We start from the raw sequence: 21,568 nt of genomic DNA on the forward strand, positions 1-21,568 counted from the left end.
ACAGCGGAGGGGTGTCTGGCCATCATATCATTCAGGAAGGAAACAGATTCTGTGTCTCAGAGGTTTTTTACATGCATCTCAACCCTAGAGCAAAAGCCAATGGCATTGCGACAATGCTGGCTGAAACTAATGAGAGAGCATTATTGGAGAGCATTAGCTCATGTTAGTTCTGGAGGAGCTCCACAGCTCAGGTAGGAGACTTTGTTGACATAACTGTTAGTTGTACTATTTCTAAATGACTCCATGGCATTCATGGAAGAGTGGAAAGAACCAAGCAATTGCAAAAGAAAACTCCCCTTTAAGTTTGCCACATGCCATGAAATGGATTCTGCAAACATGTGAAAGATAGTGCTGGGGCCAGATGAGACCATAACCTTTAGGCCTACTTGTAAAGTGCTATATCTGCAGGAAAACCAATACTACATATCAGGCTGAACACACTGTCCCTATGGTGAAACGTGGCTGTGGCAGCATCATGTGGTGGGATAACTTTCTTCAGCAGAAACAGGAAATGTGATCAATGCATTGCTAGGAAGACTGATGGAGCCAAATACAGGGCAATACTGAAAAAGCTACTGTTAGAAGCTGCAGAAAACTTGAAACTGCAGCAGAGGTTTACCTTCCAGTAGGACAACACTAAACATGCAGCCTGAACTACACTGAAACGGCTCAGTTCAAACCATATTCATGTGTAAAAATGGCCCAGCCAAAGTCCAAATTTAAAACCAGTTAGAATTTCTGGCTAGAATTGATAGAATTGAAAGTTATTTCTCACATACACTATTCATCCAACCTGAGAAAAACCCTGAAAGACCTGCAGCATAACGAGGTTCTACGAAGCATTGACTCAGGTGGGTCTGAAAACAAGTGTGACATGCACCCTTTTCAGATTTTTATTTATTGTATAAAATCTTAAAATGCATGTATCATTTTTGTTCTAATCATGGTTATGCAACACTTGTGTGGATCTGTTACATAAGATCCTAATAACATACACTGAAGTTTGTCATTTTAATGCAGCAAAATGTGAAAACATTTCAGTGGGTATGAATACTTTTGCAATGTGGCAGTCTGGCTTGTGTTTTACTTTGTCCGACTCAGTCTCCTCTGTTTCAGCTGAATAACCAGCAAATCGAAGGACGGTTGTATTTTATTTTATTTTTTTCATGTCCTCATTGATGAAAACCAGTTATGGTTGGTTAGTGAAATTATTCAACTTTATTAACCTTGGATGAAATTTGCTATGCAGACCCAAGCTGGTGCAACATGGAAAGAATATCCCGCTGAAGGCCAGAGGGGTTCAATAATGATTACAGCTCTAATATAACAGAAGTAAAGTGGTTAGAGAGAGAGGATAGAATACATATATGTGATTAAAGGCTGTAGGTAAAATAAAATGAAGGAGTATGAAGTTATTGTGTGTAGTCAAGTAGTTTATAGATCTGTCGGGTTTATAGGCTGCACATGATGAGGGGATGAAAGTTACATGATAGGGGGGATTTTTGATGACAGTGCTCAGCAGATCTATGTGCATGAATAGCCCTCGAGGGGCTGCACAGGTGGGATCCAGTTTGGTGTGCTTTCGTCAAATTTTGCCACCCTCGGTTTCTCCCAGTTAGAAGCCTGACGACCAGCGGTGTCTAGCATGGTTTGTAAGGCCATGATTAGAGATTGTGTAGGGAACTAGAGGTTGACACAGGGGGTCAGAAAAAGAGAAGGGGGAGGCTGGGTCCCCAGACAGAGGACAGCATTTGAGAGGAGGGGGTGCAGGAAGGAGGCAGGAGGGGACAAGGAGGGGTAATAGAACCACTCCAGTGCTCTCGGCTGGAACAGCTCAACCTTGGGCTGTAATTACTAACCATACATTCCACTTTTGGGGTGACATCTCCCTCCTCCTGGACTAATGGAGGGGAATTAGAGGGGATCTTAAAAGTCAGAACGAGTCAGGGAGTTGGGTTGTTCCCCACTTCATGGGTCAAGAAATACACAGCAGCCAATGGAACAGGTGCACTTATCACTTAGTTAGGAGTGCGAAGTTGCATCTGGAGTCATTTTGCTGTTTAAATATTCACTGTTTTTATACAGCTAGAAACTATAGAAACTTGATTAAATCGACCTTACTTTTCCCACATTCATGGTTGTTTAAATTAGATTAAGAAAAATAAACAAATAAAATATTTTTCAAAAGCCCTTTTTTTGTTTTATCTTAAATACTTGGACAAACGTTCCTCATATCCAACATTAGTGTTGCAGTAGATAGGAAAGATGCAGAACTAGAGTTAATAAAGGATATTAATTGGTTCTCTGGAGCAAATGCAAAACTCTCATGAGTTCATTCAGTTTGCTAAATTATGGCTTGTGCACGACAAAAAGCCAACTGCTGAGGACCCAGCCAAACTGACTGAGCTGACCTGGTGAGGATGCACGAATGCGGTGTGCTTTCAGATGGAGGCTGGCCGGCATATGCATGGCTCTAAGCTGATCTGCAGGAAATAAATACACCACTGTTCTCAAGCACCAATGTTCATACACTGGATAACATGGTTGATTGTTTACAGCTGCAAGTACACATACACCTATAAGCAAGAGATTGCTGCATTCTCAGGACCCAGCTGAAGGTTCTAGCCATGTTGAAAGTTACCATCTTTGGGTCAAGAATGCAAAAGCTACATTTTGACGGTGTGGTGAATGACTAACTTAAAAGTCAAGGCAGTAGTAGAAGTAGTGGAAACCACTACCATCCATTAGCAAGTACAACAGTTAGTTATAGTGGTGACTCAAAGCAGGCTAACCAAGTAGTCTCACTGATTTCGTTTGCACACCTTCCTACTGCTTTGGCATCACAAGATGTGACAGCTAGTGCTCTGTGCTGTATGATTTCCTAACAAGTGAGCTCTACCTTGCCAATGTCCCAAAGACAAGAAAAACTGAAATTAGTTTTACTATTTATTATTATGTAAATAAAATAACAAGAAATTGTTCACTTGTTTTAAAACATTTACTAACTGGACATCATTTTCTAATGACTTAATCGAAGTAACATTATTCATCATATTTATAAACTTACAAATAATATGTCAAACATATTTTCATGCTGTATATTACAGTTTAGATTACCTGAGGTGTGAGTGTTGAATAAAAAGACTAATCTCTCTTCTTAGTGTTCTCTTCTTTTATAGTTAAAAAGAACAAGTGCCAGTGAACAAAAAGCAAAGATAACTGAATAAATTACATGGTAACATGTCTGTTGTTGTTTGCAAGTCATATTAATTGCTGGTTTATGTTTTCATAGGTTGTTTCTTTTTTTTATAGCTTGTCAAATGCTTCTCACCATAGTTTGCTGGAATTTTGGCCCATACCTCATGACAGATTGAGTATAACTGAGTCAGGTATTTTCGGGTCATTGTCCATTTGGAAGACACATTTAGGCCTATCTTTTTTTTACTTTCTTGGCTGATGTCTTTGATGTTTCAGTTTTTCTACATAATGTTCTTTCCTCGTAATGGCGTCTTTTTTGTGAAGTGCACCATTCCCTACTACAGCAAAATATCTGACCACGGGATAAGTCTCCAGTAATTAGGGTCTTTAAACCTGAGTGTATTTGCAAGCTGTAATCTGACTTTTTATGTTGGTTTTTGGAGTAATGGCTTCTTCTTTTCTGAGTGGCCCTTGATTCCATGTCAATACAGAACTCTTTTACATTTTGTATAGCAACCAATTGTCTTCAAATGTCCACAAATTAGTAATGGGAATGTGTTCCCACAACAACTACATAAATTCTGTGTAGGTCTAAGAGATTTGTTTGAGAAAAAACAGCATAATAAAGACCAAGGAACACAGGACATGTCAGGGTGAAGGTTCTGGAGAGGTTTAGAGCAGGGTTTTAAGTTAGAAACATCTCACTTTAACCAAATCTGTTTAAGCCATTATCTTGAATTGGAATAACTATGGGATAACTTCAAACCTTCCAAGACATGGCTGTCCACCTAAACTGAAAGGCTGGGGGTATCGGATCAAAAGGAGACGAATATAAACTTACCACGCTTTTTTGATTCTTTTTCATAAAAAAGTTTGAAAATCATGTATTATTTCCTTCATCTTCAAAACTACGTTTTATTTTGAGTTAGTTTCTTACTTAAAATCCCAAGATAATGTATTAAAATAGGTAGCTGTAAGATGACAGAACATGCAAAAAGTTCAAGGGGTATGAATACTTTTGCAATACACTGTATATCTCAGTGGGTGCCCACACACAAAACCAACACTCAAGTCAGCCTGGATGTCACCTAAACTAAAAACAGCCACTCAGAGGAACAGACATCTTCTCCAGGAACATCTTTTTATCCATCTAATTCCTCCCACTATGAATAATGCAGTTCCCTCCTTACTGAGGCTTGGGTTTAACGCATCGCTGCGCGGGTCTTTAAGGGGGTCCTTATTCATAAACAGCATTGCAGTAAATACCAGAGCTTTGCAGCCAATTTAATGGCAGTTATGCTTAACAAATCTGCCTCAATCTAATGATCAGCCACAAAGCTAGGCTATGGCTTTAATCTGCCCACAGAGGCTCCCGCAGCTCTGCGACTCACTGAATATGCTTAGAGATCTCCCCATCCAGAGAGAGGAGAGCACCGGCCCTGACACTTAATCCACACAGCACAACAGTGGGATCAGAGCAAATACATGAACAACGTTAGTCTTTCATGAATAAAAATAAAGTCCTAAAACACTGCAGAGGCGATGCATTAAGATACAGAAAACATCATGAGGCGCTCTTTTTCCAAATCCATCACTGTCTGGGTCTTTTCTGCCTCTTATTCCAAGACTGACCACATGCCTTTAAAACAATAACATGTGGATTGCAATGCATGCATTTATATTAAGTAGAGCTTTAGCTACAGTATGTATTTCTCTAAGAAGGTAGCTTTAGAAGAAAGTCAAGTCAGAATTATAAACAGGAAGTAAAGAACAGAAATCGGAATTGGCCAGTTTTCCCTTAGCTCTGATCAGTGATCCAGTTATAATGCTGAAAAATATCTGTATTTTTTATCATTAAAATGGAACAATACAAAAAAACTCTTATTTTTAGTTTAATAAAAATCAGATAAAGTTTAGGGACATATGCTTTGATGCATATAAGAGGATAATGTAATTCCTACACTTTCTCCTCATGTCAAACTAGCAGCTCCTGCTGTGTATTTTTCTTACATGTCATATAGTCGTTAATCTTAAAATATATATATATATATCAGAATCTGTCAAAATTGAAATTGGCAGGTCAGACCTTAAAAGAAACCAGTAATCGGTGTCGACCGGTAAAAAAGCCTGATCGATGCATTTCTACAAAGAACACATGAATTAAAACAATATTACAATCATTCACAGCTAAAACAAAGCTGTTAATATTGTTACCACTGCTACGTACTGCTAGAAATTTAGATAACGTTTTTTCTAAGACTATTTTCTTTCTGTATCTATTATGCTGAATTTGGAGCAAAATATAATACACCCACATTCAACGCAGTCGTGCCTGCCTGAATATTCTGTCTGGGTGAGACAGGGGTCAATGTGTTATTTCTGACCACTATTAAACATACATTGTGTTGACAACATGGCAACTGGCTGACTGATGATGGACCCCAGGTTGTGGGATACATAAACGTACATTTATTTCCCAAAAGAGCTGTCATGGGGCACATATAACTGCCTGTGCTAACAGATGACAATACAAATATAGTCTCGCTTTAACAGAGATCATACTTTAGGATATAGATCATAATAAATCTGCTGCTTCATATACGATGCTCATTCTATATTTATAACAAAAAAAGTATTTTGTCTCTCAAACCTGAGGGGCCTGGAGATTTCATGACAAAGGTCCTTTAAGTATAAATGCTCCATGGACCTCTGGCCAGTAAATAACCTGAGCGTTAGCTGATAGCAGGGAATTAGAGCCAGAGCAGGAGTGCGTAATGGGGATGGATAGTAGGCTCAGCTTTGGGTCACAGCCGCTTAGGAATCAATGCAGAGGTACAGGTGAACCACCTCAAGTCTATACGAGAGAAAAAACCTTTTGGAAGAACAGGGAGAGCGAAGGGTGGGGAGCAAACTACAATCATTCATTTCCATTATCGCAATTAAAAATCACCACTCCGGTCAGTACAGGTTTTTCATTTGCAAAAGAAAGCAAAGAGAAGGAAGACTAATGTTGCGAACATCGCCAAGACGAGCTGCATTACTGTCTCGCCGCCCAGCACCAGGCGAAAGGGAGCTTCCAGGCTCCTCACTGAACCAGAGACCCATGATATTTCATGCATAAATAAATTAATGTATTCGCTTTTCATGTTCATGTGCAGTAAGAGTAAAATTAAAGAGCTCAAATGTAAATTTTCTAATTAAATAATATCTTACTATTACTAATAATAAAAATGTCATACTTCTTGTGGAAGACATGAGCACTGGGGAAAGTAGAAATAGCCTTGACACATGCTTTAAAACACTATTGATGCTATTAAAATGCTAAGTGGGTCCAAGCAATTGGCATAACCACATTTCACTTTAGGAACGTCAAAGGACATTGAAAGAAGAAGCTATTACTACTAGAACACTGTTAATTACAGCCGCTGCATTTTTAATAAGAGGCAGAGTAAAACAACGGTTATGTTAATATCAGTTTATTAAGAATTCATACACTATAAAAATGTCTGTGGGGTGCAACTACCTGAGACAGTTCAGAGGAAATTTGCCTTTTTTCCCACATAAACATTTATTTTTACCAAATATTTCTCAGTAAATGTTAAATGTGGATTATATATTCCATTATTATGGTTTTAATCATGGCAAAAAAAAAAACACACGTGAACAAATTTCTCATGATGATGGTTTAAAACTCGAACAGCGGCATTCAAAGTCCTCCTGTGCCCTCTTGTGGTACAACTGTGAACATCCACATTCTTTCTTTTAATGCAGTTACAGAACAAGATAATTACAGCTACAAAAGCTGCACCTTTTGCACTTATTGCAAAAAATATTGGCTTAATGAAACGTAAACGTATTACTTTTTTCCTTTGAAAGTAAAAGAAGGTTAGCTTCACACCTTTACAGCTCCACTAGATGCATCCCTTAATGTGTGGTTTAGGCTTGTATAATCTTGCCTGCAGCTATTTCAAAACAAGCTCTTTTTGCACAATCATTGATTAAAAAAGAGAAATTCATGCATGAATATCCAACCAATCCTTTTGTTTTGTTTTGTTTTGTTTTTTTACTTCTGTTTATACTATGACCTTTTAGAAATCTTAATATAGATGCATATATATATATGTTTTTTGTATTTTGTCCTGAAAGCTTTAACACACGAGCCAGGAATGGCCACAATAGGTTTCCAAAACACTTGAGAACAACATTTATATCACAATTTCAGGTGTTACTACAAAAAACTGCAACAAATCTAACTAAATTATTTCTAAAAGAAAATGATTTAAATAAAGCTTTTAATACTAAAACAGAATAATATTTTAATAAATTCTGATGCACTTCAGCTCGGTTACTGCAAGGCCCTGAATTCGGTTTTGCCACAACTTGTTTTACAGTCTTTGGTAAGAAAACAGAGTAAAATATTTTGATGGTTGCATATTTAGGTCTAGGGGTGAAAACAGACAATTATTTTAACATTTGCAAAAACTAAAGTAAAATGAGATTATCAATTTATTGTAAGTTCCACCCATGGCTCTAGTAAAGACGTCTGGAGAGCTAAATTGGGGAGAGGATAATATCTTGAAATTTCATGCAAAACAAAAGTAACACCATTTATCACCATATGCTGACACTAATGCTGTACTGGCCAAATTACTTGTGTATACATAAAGGTTTTAAACACATTAACAGTTCACAGCAGAAACTTTAATATGTTCCGGCTTTTGTGATACCATCTAGGTACATGCTGGTTGTTCTCTAATCTTCTCTAGCAAACCTCTGAGGCCTTGAAAGAACAGATGGATTTACGCTGACATATTATATCACACACGTTGACTGTTTACTAATCAGGTGACTTAGGTGAAGGTACTTCTTTGGACGCTATTCTATTTAGGGGCATCAAAGTAAAGGAGGTTGAATTTAAATGCATGCCGCACGTTTCAGATTCTTATTTATGAACGATCTTGGGAACCAAGTTTCACTTTCCTTCCTTTACAATTCGGCAATACCTTATGTTAGTCTAACACATACAGTCTCAGTAAAATACATTGAGATTTGTGCCTGTATTGTGACAAAATGTGTCACAATACAGGCACTATATTTATATTTTTGTACGGTATATATATATATATATATATATATATATATATATATATATATATATATACAGGTCCTTCTCAAAATATTAGCATATTGTGATAAAGTTCATTATTTTCCATAATGTCATGATGAAAATTTAACATTCATATATTTTAGATTCATTGCACACTAACTGAAATATTTCAGGTCTTTTATTGTCTTAATACGGATGATTTTGGCATACAGCTCATGAAAACCCAAAATTCCTATCTCACAAAATTAGCATATTTCATCCGACCAATAAAAGAAAAGTGTTTTTAATACAAAAAACGTCAACCTTCAAATAATCATGTACAGTTATGCACTCAATACTTGGTCGGGAATCCTTTTGCAGAAATGACTGCTTCAATGCGGCGTGGCATGGAGGCAATCAGCCTGTGGCACTGCTGAGGTCTTATGGAGGCCCAGGATGCTTCGATAGCGGCCTTTAGCTCATCCAGAGTGTTGGGTCTTGAGTCTCTCAACGTTCTCTTCACAATATCCCACAGATTCTCTATGGGGTTCAGGTCAGGAGAGTTGGCAGGCCAATTGAGCACAGTGATACCATGGTCAGTAAACCATTTACCACTGGTTTTGGTACTGTGAGCAGGTGCCAGGTCGTGCTGAAAAATGAAATCTTCATCTCCATAAAGCTTTTCAGCAGATGGAATCTGGAATCGGCCCTTCTCCACAATCTTCCTCAGGGTCCGGTCACCTCTTCTCGTTGTGCAGCGTTTTCTGCCACATTTTTCCTTCCCACAGACTTCGCACTGAGGTGCCTTGATACAGCACTCTGGGAACAGCCTATTCGTTCAGAAATTTATTTCTGTGTCTTACCCTCTTGCTTGAGGGTGTCAATAGTGGCCTTCTGGACAGCAGTCAGGTCGGCAGTCTTACCCATGATTGGGGTTTTGAGTGATGAACCAGGCCGGGAGTTTTAAAGGCCTCAGGAATCTTTTGCAGGTGTTTAGAGTTAACTCGTTAATTCAGATGATTAGGTTCATAGCTCGTTTAGAGACCCTTTTAATGATATGCTAATTTTGTGAGATAGGAATTTTGGGTTTTCATGAGCTGTATGCCAAAATCATCTGTATTAAGACAATAAAAGACCTGAAATATTTCAGTTAGTGTGCAATGAATCTAAAATATATGAATGTTAAATTTTCATCATGACATTATGGAAAATAATGAACTTTATCACAATATGCTAATATTTTGAGAAGGACCTGTATATATATACATATATATATATATAAATATATATATATATATATATATTTATGTATATATATATATATATATATATATATATATATATATATATATACACACACTGCTCAAAAAAATAAATGGAACACTCAAATAATATCCTAGATCTGAATGAATGAAATATTCTCATTGAATACTTTGTTCTGTCCAAAGCTGAATGTGCTGACAACAAAATCACACAAAAATCATCAATGGAAATCAAATTTATTAACCAATGGAAGCCTGGATTTGGAGTCACACACAAAATTAAAGTTGAAAAACACACTACAGGCTGATCCAACTTTGATGTAATGTCCTTAAAACAAGTCAAAATGAGGCTCAGTATTGTGTGTGGCCTCCACGTGTCTGTATGACCTCCCTACAACGCCTGGGCATACTCCTGATGAGACGGTGGATGGTCTCCTGAGGGATCTCCTCCCAGACCTAGACTAAAGCATCCGCCAACTCCTGGACAGTCTGTGACATTGTGACGTTGGTGGATGGAGCGAGACATGATGTCCCAGATGTGCTCAATCGGATTCAGGTCTGGGGAACGGGCGGGCCAGTCCATAGCTTCAATGTCTTCATCTTGCAGGAACTTCTGACACACTCCAGCCACATGAAGTCTAGCATTGTCCTGCATTAGGAGGAACCCAGGGCCAACAGCACCAGCATATGGTCTCACAAGGGATCTGAGGATCTCATCTCGGTACCTAATGGCAGTCAGGCTACCTCTGGTGAGCACATGGAGGGCCATACCGCCCTCCAAAGAAATGCCACCCCACACCATTACTGACCCACTGCCAAACCGGTCATGCTTAAGGATGTTGCAGGCAGCAGATCGCTCTCCACGGTGTCTCCAGACTCTGTCACATCTGTCACATGTGCTCAGTGTGAACCTGCTTTCATCTGTGAAGAACACAGGGCGCCAGTGGTGAATTTGCCAATCCTGGTGTTCTCTGGCAAATGCCAAGCGTCCTGCACAGTGTTGGGCTGTGAGCACAACCCCCATTTGTGGACGTCGGGCCCTCATACCATCCTCATGGAGTCGGTTTCTAACAGTTTGTGCAGAAACATGCATATTTGTGGCCTGCTGGAGGTCATTTTGCAGGGCTCTGGCAGTGCTCCTCCTGTTCCTCCTTCCACAAAGGCGGAGGTAGTGGTCCTGCTGCTGGGTTGTTGCCATCCTACAGCTTCCTCCACGTCTCCTGGTGTACTGGCCTGTCTCCTGGTAGCGCCTCCAGACTCTGGACACTACGCTGACAGACACAGCAAACCTTCTTGCCACAGCTCGCATTGATGTGCCATCCTGGATGAGCTGCACTACCTGAGCCACTTGTGTGGGTTGTAAAGTCCGTCTCATGCTACCACGAGTGTGAAAGCACCACCAACATTCAAAAGTGACCAAAACATCAGCCAGAAAGCATAGGTACTGAGAAGTGGTCTGTGGTCCCCACCTGCAGAACCACTCCTTTATTGAGTGTTTCTTGCTAATTGTCAAAGATTTCCCCCTGTTGTCTATTTCATTTACACAACAGCAGTGAAATTAATTGTCAATCAGTGTTGCTTCCTAAGTGGACAGTTTGATTTCACAGAAGTTTGAGTTACTTGGAGTTATATTGTGTTGTTTAAGTGTTCCCTTTATTTTTTTTGAGCAGTATATATATATATATATATATATATATATATATGTATATATATGGCTACATCCCAAAGTAGATTTATTTTCCACAAAGTTATTCAGGATTCTATGCAAAGATAAAACCAGGAGCTTCAAGTCGATGAAGTCTTTGTTCAATGAAGGCCCCAGAGCAGTTTTAATTCTAATCTATACTATTAAATCTATATTTCTGCCCTGCAGCATCACATTATAGACACACACAGCAATTACACTGCTGTGATTTTCCTCTGGACAACGAATTTGAATATAAAGACAATTAACGATTTTATGTTTATTTGATTTCCCTTACACTGTCATTATCTAGCTCGAACAAAGCTGCAAGTGTGAACAAATGGCCAGAGCTTGTGCTAATCTACACTAAAGCAAAAAGGAAATACATTTATTTCCAGGCCATTATATGGTGAGCTGTGCATTTTGCTGAGTACAAATGGATACCATTCATTACATTTAACAAAGACATCCAATTCAGCCCTGCTAATGAACTTCAATGCAGTCATGTTCGGTATTAAGGAGTGATTTGTTGAGTCTAAGTGTATCATTTTGGAGGCTAATGTTGATAAATATCTGCTTGTGGAAGGATGGGGACATGCTGGGGAGTAGAGTCACTGTTGTAGGGGATGGTTCTACTGTGGTGCACTGTCTCCATCTGGTGGTAAGCTGGTGGTAACATGTTTTTCTGAGTTCCACCAACAACTGCCAGCATTAAAAAAATAAAATAAAACAGATCCTGTGACTTACCAATACCAGAGTTGCCTCCAGTGACAAGGACAACTTTGTCAGAGAGGTCACGACCTTGAAGAATTTCTAGAGCAGCAGTGTTTCCATCATACCGCTTTGGCTTCACCATCACATCTTCCACGGTAAACGCCTGGCGTGGGTCAAAATAGGTGGTCCGCTTGTTAATGTGACTGAAAGAGACAATAATGAACAGGATTTTTGCAACAACCTGTAATGCCTTGCAAAAGTATTCATACGACAAACTTTAATATATTTCTGGGGGGATATTGTTTGATAAAGTTGGTGGAACATGATACATGGGTTTCATTTTGTGTACAAATAAAAATCTTAAAAGTGTGGCATCCATTTCTATTGATAATCCTTACTAATGTGATAACCTAAATAAACTATTTTGCAACCATTTGCCATCAGAAGAAACCTAATTAGTAAATAGAATCCAGCTCTGTGCAACTCAGAATAAATCCAGCTGTACTGTGAAGGCCTCAAAGGTTTGTTAGAGAACCTGAGTAAACAAACATCATCATGAAGAGCAAGGAACACACCAAACAGGTGAAGGACAATGAGGAAAACTTTTTACATGTTTACGTTATAAAACAATATCCTAAGTTTTAAACATCTGACAGAGCTCTGTTCAATGCGAGAACTGAAATTCAGTTCAGTTCAATTCAATTCAGTTTATTTATATAGCGCCAATTCACAACACGTCGTCTCAAGGCACTTCACAAAAGTCAGGTACATACATTCCAATTAATCCTAACCATTGAACAGTGCAGTCAGATTCAGTTATTTATTCAAATTGGATAAAAAGGTTTTCTATCTAACGAAACCCAGCAGATTGCATCCAGTCAGTGACTTGCAGCATTCCCTCCTCCTGGATGAGCATGTAGAGACAGTGGACAGTCACTGGCGTTGACTTTGCAGCAATCCCTCATACTGAGCATGCATGTAGCGACAGTGGAGAGGAAAAACTCCCTTTTAACAGGAAGAAACCTCCAGCAGAACCAGGCTCAGTGTGATCGGCCATCTGAAACGACCGACTGGGGGTTTGAGAGAACAGAGCAGAGACACAAAGAGAACAAAGAAGCACTGATCCAGGAGTACTTTCTATGGGAAGGAAAAGTAAATGTTAATGGATGTAGCTCTTTTAGCTGTTTCACCTAGAAAGAAAGAACAGATAAACTCAGAGCCAGTTTTCAAGGTTAGAGTCTGAAAGAGAGCACATAGAGTTAGTTACAGTAAAAGCTCAGTCAATTGCTATATCTAGGAGAGAAAAAGGGTTAAACACTGAAAGACGTTGCCAGCGTTGTTGCCACAAGAAGATGCCCCTCTCCAGAAAGGTGTCACAGGTAGACACAGAGCCAGGCCAGGTGTAGCTTCTAGGAAGAGAAAAGAGAGAGAACATAAAGTTAAAAACTGAAATAACAGCAAATAATGCAAAATTGGAGAGTAGTGTGAGAATGTAGTGAAGAGGGTGAAAGTGGTCATTATGTCCCTCCAGCTGCCTAAGCCTATAGCAGCATAACAACAGAGATAGTTTCAGCTTCAGTTTATTTATTTATATAGCGCTTATTTACAACAATGTCGTCTCAAGGCACCCCACAAAGGGTCCGGAACGGCGCGGGGCCACCGGGGAGGCCAGACCAAACCACCAAGTGCCAGAGCCCAGCCACCCCAGAACGGGCCACGTGTAGGGGCATTAAGTAAAATAATAAACTGATAACGTTTGTCCATCTAGAGCCCACTGATGGCCATTGTTATACTAAAAACCACAAGGATCAGGATACCTCTCTCTGTCAGACTGATTATAACCATTGAAAAAGAGGAGTCATACAGGTAGCAGAAATGGAGGGTGTGTTTGCACCTCAACCATAACTGAGCTGACTCCCCATTACTCTATCCAACAGGGAGGGAGGAAGGCGGAGGTAAAAAAATAAGGAAGATAACCTAAGCCACTCTATAAGCTTTATCAAAAAGGAAAGTTTTAAGCCTAGCCTTAAAAGTAGACAGGGTGTCTGCCTCACGGACTAAAACTGGGAGCTGGTTCCACAGGAGAGGAGCCTGATAACTAAAGGATCTGCCTCCCATTCTACTTCTAGAGACTCTAGGAACCACAAGTAAACCTGCAGTCTGAGAACGAAGTGCCCTGTTAGGAACATATGGAACAATCAAAGTGATCATTAAGGGCTTTATATGTGAGGAGGATAATTTTAAATTCTATTCTGGATTTAACAGGGAGCCAATGAAGGGAAGCTAAATAGGGGAAACATGATCTCTCTTTTTAATTTTCATCAGAACTCTTGCTGCAGCATTTTGAATCAGCTGAAGGCTTTTAACTGCATTTTGTGGACATCCTGATAGTAAAGAATTACAATAGTCCGGCCTTGAAGTAACAATTGCATGGACTAGTTTTTCAGAGTCACTCCTGGACAGGATATTTCTAATTTTGGCAATGTTCCAGAGGTGAAAGAAGGAAATCCTAGAAACCTGTTTAATATGGGATTTAAATGACATGTCCTGGTCAAAAATAACACCAAGGTTTTTTTCTTTATTACCGGAGCTCAATTTAATGCCACCCAGGTTAAGTGATTGACTAAGCAAAGGCGACAACTTCTGTCTTGTCTGAATTTAGAAGCCAAAAATGTAAAGTCATCTAGGTTTTTATATCTTCAAGACATGTTTGTAGTCTAGTCTTGTAGTCTATCTAACTGGTTGGGCTCATCAGGATTTATGGATAAGTAAAGCTGAGTATCATCAGCGTAACAGTGAAAATTTATCCTATGCTGCCTGATAATTTTACCTATTGGAAGCATACATATAGTAAAGAGAATTGGCCCAAGTACTGAACCCTGTGGTACTCCACAATTAACCCTGGAGTTTAAAGATGATTTATCATTTACATAAACAAACTGGAATCTGTCAGACAGATAAGATTTAAACCAGCCTAGCACTGTTCCCCTGATCCCTGCAGCATATTCCAGCCTTTTTAAGAGAATATTATGATCGACTGTATCAAAGGCAGCTCTGAGATCTAAGAGGACAAGTACAGACAAGTCCATTATCTGAGGCCATAAGAATACAATTAGTGACTTTCAGCAGAGCTGTTTCAGTGCTATGATGAGCTCTGAAGCCTGACTGAAACTCTTCAAACAGGTCATTGCTGTGTAAATGCTCACACATTTGATTAGCAACTATTTTCTCAAGAATTTTAGATAAGAATGGAAGATTGGATATAGGTCGGTAATCTTTCAAGTCATCTCGATCAAGCGAAGGTTTCTTATGTAAAGGTTTAATTACAGCTAACTTAAAAGCCTGTGGTACATATCCATTTACTAAAAACAGATTAATCATATCTAAAATGGGGCTGGTAATCAGAGGGAACACTTCCTTAAATAATTTGGTTGGGATTGGGTCTAACATACAAGTTGAAGGTTTAGATGAAGCTAATATTTCTGATAACTCAGGAAGCTTCACAGGATCAAAACAGTCCAAACACAGATCAAGTTCTACAGTTATTTCCAATGTTGTCTCACTTGCTGAGGATGAAGTAATCATTTTTGGGAGTATGTCAAAGATTTTATTTTTAATAGAATCAATTTTATTTAAGAAGAATCCCATAAAGTCATGACTACTGAGAGCTAAGGGAATGGATGATTCAACAGAGCTATGACTGTGTAAGTTTAGCAACTGTACTAAAGAAAAACCTAGGATTATTCTTGTTTTCTTCTATTAATGATGAGAAATAAGCTGTTCTGGCTTGGCAAAGTGTCTTTTTATACAATAGTAGGCTATTTTTCCAGATTAAGTAGGAATCCTCTAGGTGTGTAGAGCGCCATTTTCTCTCCAATTTTCTAACATTGTGCTTTAAAGTACGCAGATCTAAATTAAACCATGGAGCCTGCCTCCTGTGAATAATTACCTTCTTTTTCAAGGGGGCTGCATTGTCTAATGCACCATGCAATGATGAAGTAACACTATGAACAAGAGAATCAATTTGTGAATGGGAAGAAACAAAATTATTGCCCTCCACTGTGCTTTTCAGTGATAATGAGGAAATTAAAAGTGGAACAGATTCTTTAAAGGTTGTTACAGCATTGTCTGATAATCATCTACTATAATGAAATTTTCTTTCAGGTGTGGAGTACTCGGTTAAATTAAACTCAAAAGGTTATTAAGAAATGGTCAGACAGGACAGGGTTATGAGAAAATATTGTTATGTCTTTACACTCAATGCCATATGTCAGCACAAGGTCCAGAGAATGAAGACAAAGGTGGGTAGGTTTGTTAATGTTTTGTGCAAAGCCAACTGAGTGTAAGGTAGCATTAAACGCTATATTTAGGCTATCACTTTCAGTTTCAACATGAATGTTAAAATCCCCCACTATAATAACCTTATCTGTATTTAACACTAAATCAGATAAAAGGTCTGAAAACTGATCTAAGAATTGAGAGTAAGGACCTGGTGGACGGTACAAGACAACAAACAGAAGTGGTTTTAGTGCTTTCCAATTTGGATGAGGAAAACTAAGGATTAAATATTCAAAAGAGTTGTAGCTATTGATTGGTCTGGGACTAATCAATAAATCGGACTGAAAGAGGTCCTCCTCCTCGCCCAGTATTTTGAGGAATGTGAAAATTTAAATAATTAGTAGGATGTGACTCATTTATAGTAACATGAAAGAGTGCAACACAAGTGGCTGCAAAAGACATGAGGCTGGAGCCAGATATACAGTGTTTAGACCTGAGCAGAATCAGAATCAGCTTTGTTTGCCATGCTTGCAAACACAAACAAGGAATTTGACTTTGGTTCCACTTTGCTCTCAATTAAGAAATTTTAAGCTTAAATATTTAAAAGGGAGTATGAATGAGTGTGTGCATGGTTGTTTGTGTTGCCCTGCAATGGACTGGCGACCTGTCCAGGGTGTACCCCGCCTCTCGCCCATAGATTGCTGGAGATAGGCACCAGCTCCCCCGCGACCCACTATGGAATAAGCGGTAGAAAACGACTGACTGACTGACTATTTAAAAGGGAAAATAAAAGTATGTGTTTTTTGAGACTCTAGGAACCACCAGTAAACCTGCAGTCTGAGAACGAAGTGCTCTGTTAGGAACATATGGAACAATCAGATCTCTGATGTATGATGGAGCTAGATCATTAAGGGCTTTAAATGTGAGGAGAAGAATTTTAAATTCTATTCTGGATTTAACAGGGAGCCAATGAAGGGACGCTAAATAGGGGAAACATGATCTCTCTTTTTAATTTTCATCAGAACTCTTGCTGCAGCATTTTGAATCAGCTGAAGGCTTTTAACTGCATTTTGTGGACATCCTGATAGTAAAGAATTACAATAGTCCGGCCTTGAAGTAACAATTGCATGGACTAGTTTTTCAGAGTCACTCCTGGACAGGATATTTCTAATTTTGGCAATGTTCCAGAGGTGAAAGAAGGAAATCCTAAAAACCTGTTTAATATGGGATTTAAATGACATGTCCTGGTCAAAAATAACACCAAGGTTTTTTTCTTTATTACCGGAGCTCAATTTAATGCCACCCAGGTTAAGTGATTGACTAAGCAAAGGCGACAACTTCTGTCTTGTCTGAATTTAGAAGCCAAAAATGTAAAGTCATCTAAGTTTTTATATCTTCAAGACATGTTTGTAGTCTAGTCTTGTAGTCTATCTAACTGGTTGGGCTCATCAGGATTTATGGATAAGTAAAGCTGAGTATCATCAGCGTAACAGTGAAAATTTATCCTATGCTGCCTGATAATTTTACCTATTGGAAGCATACATATAGTAAAGAGAATTGGCCCAAGTACTGAACCCTGTGGTACTCCACAATTAACCCTGGAGTTTAAAGATGATTTATCATTTACATGAACAAACTGGAATCTGTCAGACAGATAAGATTTAAACCAGCCTAGCACTGTTCCCCTGATCCCTACAGCATATTCCAGCCTTTCTAAGAGAATATTATGATCGACTGTATCAAATGCAGCTCTGAGATCTAAGAGGACAAGTACAGACAAGTCCATTATCTGAGGCCATAAGAATACCATTAGTGACTTTCAGCAGAGCTGTTTCAGTGCTATGATGAGCTCTGAAGCTTGACTGAAACTCTTCAAACAGGTCATTGCTGTGTAAATGCTCACACATTTGATTAGCAACTATTTTCTCAAGAATTTTAGATAAGAATGGAAGATTGGATATAGGTCGGTAATTTTTCAAGTCATCTCGATCAAGCGAAGGTTTCTTATGTAAAGGTTTAATTACAGCTAACTTAAAAGCCTGTGGTACATATCCATTTACTAAAAACAGATTAATCATATCTAAAATGGGGCTGGTAATCAGAGGGAACACTTCCTTAAATAATTTGGTTGGGATTGGGTCTAACATACAAGTTGAAGGTTTAGATGAAGCTAATATTTCTGATAACTCAGGAAGCTTCACAGGATCAAAACAGTCCAAACACAGATCAAGTTCTACAGTTATTTCCAATGTTGTCTCACTTGCTGAGGATGAAGTAATCATCTTTGGGAGTATGTCAAAGATTTTATTTTTAATAGAATCAATTTTATTTAAGAAGAATCCCATAAAGTCATGACTACTGAGAGCTAAGGGAATGGATGATTCAACAGAGCTATGACTCTGTGTAAGTTTAGCAACTGTACTAAAGAAAAACCTAGGATTATTCTTGTTTTCTTCTATTAATGATGAGAAATAAGCTGTTCTGGCTTGGCAAAGTGTCTTTTTATACAACAGTAGGCTATTTTTCCAGATTAAGTAGGAATCCTCTAGGTGTGTAGAGCGCCATTTTCTCTCCAATTTTCTAACATTGTGCTTTAAAGTACGCAGATCTAAATTAAACCATGGAGCCTGCCTCCTGTGAATAATTACCTTCTTTTTCAAGGGGGCTGCATTGTCTAATGCACCATGCAATGATGAAGTAACACTATGAACAAGAGAATCAATTTGTGAAGGGGAAGAAACAAAATTATTGCCCTCCACTGTGCTTTTCAGTAATAATGAGGAAATTAAAAGTGGAACAGATTCTTTAAAGGTTGTTACAGCATTGTCTGATAATCATCTACTATAATGAAATTTTCTTTCAGGTGTGGAGTACTCGGTTAAATTAAACTCAAAAGGTTATTAAGAAATGGTCAGACAGGACAGGGTTATGAGAAAATATTGTTATGTCTTTACACTCAATGCCATATGTCAGCACAAGGTCCAGAGAATGAAGACAAAGGTGGGTAGGTTTGTTAATGTTTTGTGCAAAGCCAACTGAGTGTAAGGTAGCATTAAACGCTATATTTAGGCTATCACTTTCAGTTTCAACATGAATGTTAAAATCCCCCACTATAATAACCTTATCTGTATTTAACACTACATCAGATAAAAGGTCTGAAAACTGATCTAAGAATTGAGAGTAAGGACCTGGTGGACGGTACAAGACAACAAACAGAAGTGGTTTTAGTGCTTTGCAATTTGGATGAGGAAAACTAAGGATTAAATATTCAAAAGAGTTGTAGCTATTGATTGGTCTGGGACTAATCAATAAATCGGACTGAAAGAGGTCCTCCTCCTCGCCCAGTATTTTGAGGAATGTGAAAATTTAAATAATTAGTAGGAATTGACTCATTTATAGTAACATGAAAGAGTGCAACACAAGTGGCTGCAAAAGACATGAGGCTGGAGCCAGATATACAGTGTTTAGACCTGAGCAGAATCAGAATCAGCTTTGTTTGCCATGCTTGCAAACACAAACAAGGAATTTGACTTTGGTTCCACTTTGCTCTCAATTAAGAAATTTTAAGCTTAAATATTTAAAAGGGAAAATAAAAGTATGTGTTTTTTGTAAATATGTATATATATACAGTGTTTTTATGAAAGATGAAGACATGGTTGAATTAGCTCAAATATGCATGGTATCCAACTGGGCACTCTGACTGTTAAGTGTTCGTCCGAGAGATAACTTGGAGTAATAAACTGTCTCTGTGGTGGCTGGTTTTTGCAAATAGTGCTCTGTAGCGACTACCTGAAGGTGAAAGTCAAACAGTTTGTGTCCAGGATGTGTAGGGTTGGCTGAGATGTTAGCTGCCCTTTTCCTAACCCCAGGCCTGTGCAAGTCCTGGATGAGGGGAAGGTCCGCACTGATGATCATCCCTGCATGCCTAACTGTTCGTTGTAGTTTGAGGTGCAGTCAGTTGAGTACAGAGAGAAGAGGAGTGGGGAGAGAACACACCCCTGGGCAGTGCTGGTGCTGATGGTTCTTGTGCGGGAGAAGATGCTTCCCAGTCTCACCGGCTGCAGCTGGTCAGTCAGGAAGCTTGTGATCCACTGAAAGGTAAAGGCCAGCACTGTGAGGTGGATGAGCTTCTGGTGGAGGATGTCTAAGTTGATGGTGATGAAGACCGAGCTGATGTCCAGAAACAGGATCCTGGTGTTTATCTCTGGGTGACTGAGGTGTTCAGGAAGTCTTTGCCTGGCAAGATAACTGCAAGGGGTCCAGCAGGGGGCCCGTGATGTATTTTAGATGCAACCTTTAGTCCAGGCAGGGAGTCTGAGGAGAGCAGGGTGGTTGGTGCATGGGAAGCTATTGTGTCAACTTGAGATGTGGACAAGTTGGTGGGAGGTGTGAATGGCTGCTTTTTAAACCTGCAGTGAAAGGTGTTAAGGTTGTCTGCCTGACAAAGATCCACCTCATGGTAAGGAGATGGGCTCCTGTGGGCAGTGATGTTTCTCAGACCATTCCAAACTGCTTGTGAGACGCTGTATTTAAGCTTCTCACTGTAGCTTCTCTTAGCTGATCTCTTTGGTCAGTTTGTTCCTAGCCTGCTCATACAGGGTCCAGTCCCTGCCGCTGTCAGCCTCTTCCTTGGTTCTACGCAGTTTCCTCAGATGTGAAGTGAGCCACGGTTTATTATTGTTGTTTGTGCAAAAGGTCTTGGTCTGCATACACATGTCTTCACAAAAACTTATGTAAGAAATGACAGTTTCAGAAAGTTTGTTTAGGCTGAAGCTTTAAAAACACTCCAAACAGTTTTGTTAAGGCACTCCTGTAACATCTGCTTTGACTGCTCTGTCTACCTTCTAACAATTTGAGGCACAGTCTTAGAAGTTTTTTTTTTTTTTTCTGCCTTTACGTTGCAATGACATAAGACAGACAGTTATCAGATAGTCCCAAACCAGCCCTGGTGATAGCACAATATGCCATGTTTTGGAGGGTTTTGTGTTTTTGATTTTCTTTTTGTGTGTTTATTTGGACATTAAATATTGCCTTCTTTATTTCACTTCTCACTGTTTACTATTTGGAGTTTTCATTTTTAGATAACTGTTTTGTTTTTTCTAGTTATTTCATGTTCTCTGTTTTTTTTTTTTTTTTCTGTTAGCTCTTTGTTAGACATTTCATTTGGGTTTTCTTTTACTAACATGCAGTCTCAATAATTTTTTGCTGCTATTCTCAGCCACTGCCACCATAATCAGCTTCATTCTGTCCACCTGCCTCATGACTATCAGTCTTGATGTTTTCACCTATGCCATGCTCAATATATACTCTTTTGTTCCATCTACTCTTCACTGATGTATACTGTTT

At 38.9% G+C, this 21,568-nt stretch overlaps 1 protein-coding gene across 1 annotated transcript in view; it reads right to left on the reverse strand.

Moving 5' to 3' along the window:
• Nucleotides 1–21,568, reverse strand: part of wwox (WW domain containing oxidoreductase) — a 205,695-nt gene that overhangs the window by 179,878 nt on the left and 4,249 nt on the right. The window contains exon 4 of the mRNA XM_047391390.1: nucleotides 11,978–12,147. Coding sequence (XP_047247346.1) covers nucleotides 11,978–12,147 — 170 coding nt within the window. The remainder of the gene's footprint in view (nucleotides 1–11,977; nucleotides 12,148–21,568) is intronic.

Source organism: Girardinichthys multiradiatus, chromosome 2 (assembly GCF_021462225.1).
Source record: "Girardinichthys multiradiatus isolate DD_20200921_A chromosome 2, DD_fGirMul_XY1, whole genome shotgun sequence".
NCBI classification, from domain to species: Eukaryota; Metazoa; Chordata; class Actinopteri; order Cyprinodontiformes; family Goodeidae; genus Girardinichthys; species Girardinichthys multiradiatus.